The 4,420-nt window shown below is 39.9% G+C and overlaps 1 protein-coding gene across 1 annotated transcript in view; it reads right to left on the bottom strand.

The window, feature by feature from the left end:
* Positions 1 to 2,642: 2,642 nt before the first annotated feature.
* LOC108911468 (fatty acyl-CoA reductase 1-like) overlaps positions 2,643 to 4,420 on the bottom strand; it is a gene marked incomplete at its 3' end in the record, with an annotated part of 21,326 nt that continues 19,548 nt past the window's right edge. The window contains exons 3-6 of the mRNA XM_018716409.2: positions 3,290 to 3,541; positions 3,090 to 3,235; positions 2,895 to 3,004; positions 2,643 to 2,835 (exon numbers count right to left, since the gene is read on the bottom strand). Of these exons, the coding sequence (XP_018571925.1) occupies positions 2,643 to 2,835; positions 2,895 to 3,004; positions 3,090 to 3,235; positions 3,290 to 3,541 (701 nt within the window). The remainder of the gene's footprint in view (positions 2,836 to 2,894; positions 3,005 to 3,089; positions 3,236 to 3,289; positions 3,542 to 4,420) is intronic.

Below are 4,420 nucleotides of genomic sequence, written 5' to 3'. Positions count from 1 at the left end.
TGCCAACATCTTAGATGATAGTGACCCTCGACATACCCCCGAAATAAATAATAAAACGTTTTTTAAGGATAGGCAATAGTGGAGGTGTTCAAGGGGATGGGTTGGGGCTGAACCGTTCGGGCCGGTTGAATGTTCCATTAGTTTGACCTTTAACGCTTTAACCCATATGGTAAAGTTTTTGATATAGGAATTTTTGCGAACAAACATTTTTCCTTAAAAATCCTTTGGAAAGTTTTAAGCCAAAAAGGCAATTAAAAAAATTCCAGAGTCTTCTCCAAGCTAGACACTTTGTAAACATTGTTTTTTTGCAGAAAACTAAAAGATTTTTGAAGTGAAACTTTTTTTGTGTCCGTTATGGGGTCGAGAAACCGCGTCACGCTAAAAACTTAAGGAGAAATCCGGGGACACACACGGCGGCGCCGGCGTACATGTATAAAACGTAGTCGGCACCATAGACATATAGGATAGACTGCGCATCATCTAGCGGACAGAAAATCCTATGAATCGTGCAGTCTATCTCTATAAGTCTATGGTCGGCAACACGCACGCGGAATCAGCTTATTTTTGTGATATGAAAAGGGGAGTATATTGGAAAGTGTGAAGTTCTTGAAGTTGAAGTTTTAGTTTAAGCGGGTACGTAAGCCTCTAATTCATATTTTTTCATTTGCACAAAAAAGGAAAGTCCATTTAAAAAAAAGGAAAGTGTTCAAAAGTGAAACAAAAACCTAGGTAATAATCAAATTAATAACTCCACCCCCCGAAATCACTAGAAAACAAGTTATTTTGGCAACAACTCTGGGTCCCTGGGGAGAATTTTTACGCATGGTTTGCTTTCTCGGAGCCCTGGCACCCTAGAAACTTCTAGTTTTTTTATTAACTCGGTATCCCTTCACCTTTTCGAGCAAAAACTTTCCATGAGTCATCTCAAATTCTTTTAGAAAAAAAAACAAAATCTAGCAAAAACTAAAAATCCTCGAAAAAACTTTTCGAAACCGGGTTGGTATTTTCGAATTTGTGTGAAGCGTGGTGCCTGTAGACACCTGTTGTTGGAGTGGGAGGGAAGTAAAAACGTTTCTGTTATTGGATTAGCCTTTTAAAACTGCCCCTTTTGAAAATGAGAAAATTTTACCGCTGAAGTAGTGTTAGGTCTGTTTGTTGGGTGTCTTTCGAAATATTTTGAAGTTTTTTGGGAACTTTTTTCTGGAGACATCAATGTGTGGGGGTTAACACAGTTGAAATAGAGGCTGAACATCATTTTAAATTTTTTTTACATTCAAAGTTGCGAAAAATTGAGATTCCAAAAAACCAATTTCCGTCCACGCGAAGGCTCTGCGCAGTGTTTTGGAAGTTTCTCGGGTGTTAGGCAACCGTTTGACCTGTAGTACACTGCATTCTCTTCCTCAGACACTCCTCTTTCGATTGCAGTATGCTAGAAGCTTCCAAAAAAGCGTAAAATATGCGATATTTCATTTTTTCGGCCAAAATATCCTTCTTTTTTCATATTTTTTTGTGTTTGGAGTCGGTTAGACAGGGCAAAAATATGGTAAAAATACACATAGTGGAGTCAAATTTTCTGTTATGGAGTTGACTTTTCGAAGAAATGGAACACTTTCAAAGAAAAATGCGCATGCGCAGAAGGTAAATTATAGGATTTGTACATGCGAGATATTGTGATAATCTGTTTTAAAAAATGAGGAAAAATTATTTATTTGGAGAATAATTAAATGCCTATCCTTAAAAAACGTTTTATTATTTATTTCGGGAGTATGTCGAGGGTCACTATCATCTAAGATGTTGGCAGAGGGTTGGAAATAGGGGTTAAGGGGTGATTTTTGAGAACTAAGAGTTGATTAAAGGTCATGCAGGCCTATTGGGGGGTTTTTGAGGGCGCTGATGCTGCTCTCGAGGTCAGTTTCTTGGTTTCGAGGTTAAAAATAAAGTCTAAATTTGGATTTTGAACGGACAAATTTATGATGGAAAAATTTCGAGGGCCAGAAACTTGGACTACAGGGTTTTTGAGCGTGCTAAATCGATTTCTGAGGTCTGATTTCGAAGGGAATCGTTCCTGAGGGATCAGAACTTGGATTCAAGTGTCTCAGGGACTTGATGGTGATTCAATACCCGCAAGAACGTGGCAATAAGATCACCAATCCGTCGAAAATCGGTCAAAAATGACCAAAATCGCATATTTGACGTTTTTTCGACCTTTTGCACCATTTAAAAAATTTTTCGCAATAAACCATCTGAAAGGTAATAAAAAATGCCAAAAAATGCCGTTTTTCAATTTTGTGCCGGGAAGAAAAAAAGTGCTGAAAATCACGTTACAAATATTGAAATGGCCGCCATTTTTCGGTTATGGAGCCGAAAAATCCGAAAAAAATCACACGCCTGCTCCTTTGAAAAACCTTTCGAATGCCGCAACCCGCATTTAAAAATATTATTTCTAGCCCGAGTTATCGCAAAAATACTGAAAAACAGCTTTTTCGCCCTAGCGGACGGAGGGGGCACTGTCAGGGGCTGAAAATTTAGGGGGCTTGGTCTTTTTTGATCCCGAATCGAATGCCATATGTCCGGTGAAAATCCCAGAGGCGGGACTTTTGACCAACTTATTGGAATATGCCCTTTGCAGCTTTGGTACTTACCCATGTGCCAGATAATCCCACGTGCTGACTATCATCGCGTTGACTCCAATGTCAACTGGCAAGTAATCCGCGTACCGATCTGAATTGCAATGCATGGTCCTGATGACTCCCTTCCCCGCTCCTATCAACAGCCCTGCAGGTCCGTTGATATTGTCCGTCCAACCAGGGATCGGCTCCTTCCATACTGGTATAACTAGAAAAAAATTGGCGAGGCAGGAATGAAATAACTCCAGGAAATGTTTTTTTACCCACCTATGGACGGTCTCAGTATAACAACCGGCAAATTGTCCATCTCGTCTGCTACCAGGGACTCACTGAGTGCCTTGGTGAAGGCGTACGTGTTGGGGAAGTCGCCCAAGATCCTGGAAACAAAGAATTTTCGCGCTAAAGTGACGTTTGGAGTCTTTGGTGGAAGTAGGCGTTCGGAATTCGATACCTTGGACTTACTTGGGCGTTATGGAGTTGATGACGTCTTCATTCATCCATTCCACGGTTTGGATGACTCGGTGCGGGTCCGCAGGTGGAGGGTATATCTTCTCGTACAGCACCCTTTCGTGGAGGTGGCAATAGGCTGTGGAGAGGTGGCTGAACAGCTGGAAAACACGATGTATGAAAGGAAGAACAATTTCGGATATTTCTCGACATACCATCAGCTTCTTGCACTCTTTAGCCAGGTCCAGAACCAGCTTGGTGCCCCTGACGTTGAGCAGGACGGCCTTCTTCAGGGGTTCGTCGAACCTGATGGTGGCCGCGCAGTGGAAGATGATGTCGGTCTCTCGGGCGATAAGGGCTCTGTCTTCCTTGGACAGACCCAGGTCGGGAAGCATGGCGTCGCCGGCGATGGCGACCACTTTGTTGATGATGGCTTCGCCTCTCTGCTTCTTCAGCATGTCGAATAGCTGGAAGTTTGAAAACGTCTTCGTTTTTGAATAATTATGATTTACAGTACTTAAATATCAAAACTTTTAAGGTATACGGGGTGTCCGGAAAGGTAATGTCAAAAATGAAGGAGTATGCAGGAGAGCTCAAAATAGTTGTACTCCTTCATATAAAATTTTTTCCTAACGGGCTTCGTTGTGGAGTTATTCGCCTTCGAAGAAAGAAGTTTGAAAACAAATTCCAATTATAACTTCTAAGTCGTTACCATGACAACAATGAAATTTGGGTTGGGCAATTAAAGTAACTCATGGTAATGTCCATTTCGAAGTTTAAACTGATATTCAATATGCCTGCATTGTACAGGAGCAGACGAAATTATCCATTTAAATTTATACATCTTTGACAGCGTTGCCATATTTAGCATTTTTCTTTCATAGTTCCATTCCTCTTTCAATTTGCTAAAAAAAAGTATACCGTACTTCAGTCGATATCTTGTACCGTTTTTGTGAAAATCGAATTTTATTAACAACATATATGTATCAAAAATGCGGTATTAACAACATTTTTGCAAAAATCTTGGAAATTGAGATGACTGTAACAAATATGTATAATTAGCAGTTAGATATTTGTCATAAATCATTTTGACACCATTTGTTGATTCAATATCATGGAGAATTTTAACTATGAAGAATTTGCAGATATTCATGTAATGTACGAACTTGCACAATGTTATTAGTCCAATTAACTAATTTTGCCAACTTGGCTGAATTTTTGATATGAGTTAGTTTAAGTTATATTATAACAATAAGTGAGAGTAATTTTTTGTTCAACCCCCGGCCAAGGGTGGAAAAAGATAAAACAAAGGGCTTTTTCAAGATAACTCAAAAAGGGTAAGAGCT

Source organism: Anoplophora glabripennis, unplaced genomic scaffold (genome assembly GCF_000390285.2).
Source record: "Anoplophora glabripennis isolate ALB-LARVAE unplaced genomic scaffold, Agla_2.0 scaffold794, whole genome shotgun sequence".
NCBI classification, from domain to species: domain Eukaryota; kingdom Metazoa; phylum Arthropoda; class Insecta; order Coleoptera; family Cerambycidae; genus Anoplophora; species Anoplophora glabripennis.
Note: the sequence above shows the minus strand (reverse complement) of the source record. Positions and strands in the feature narration are given on the sequence as shown.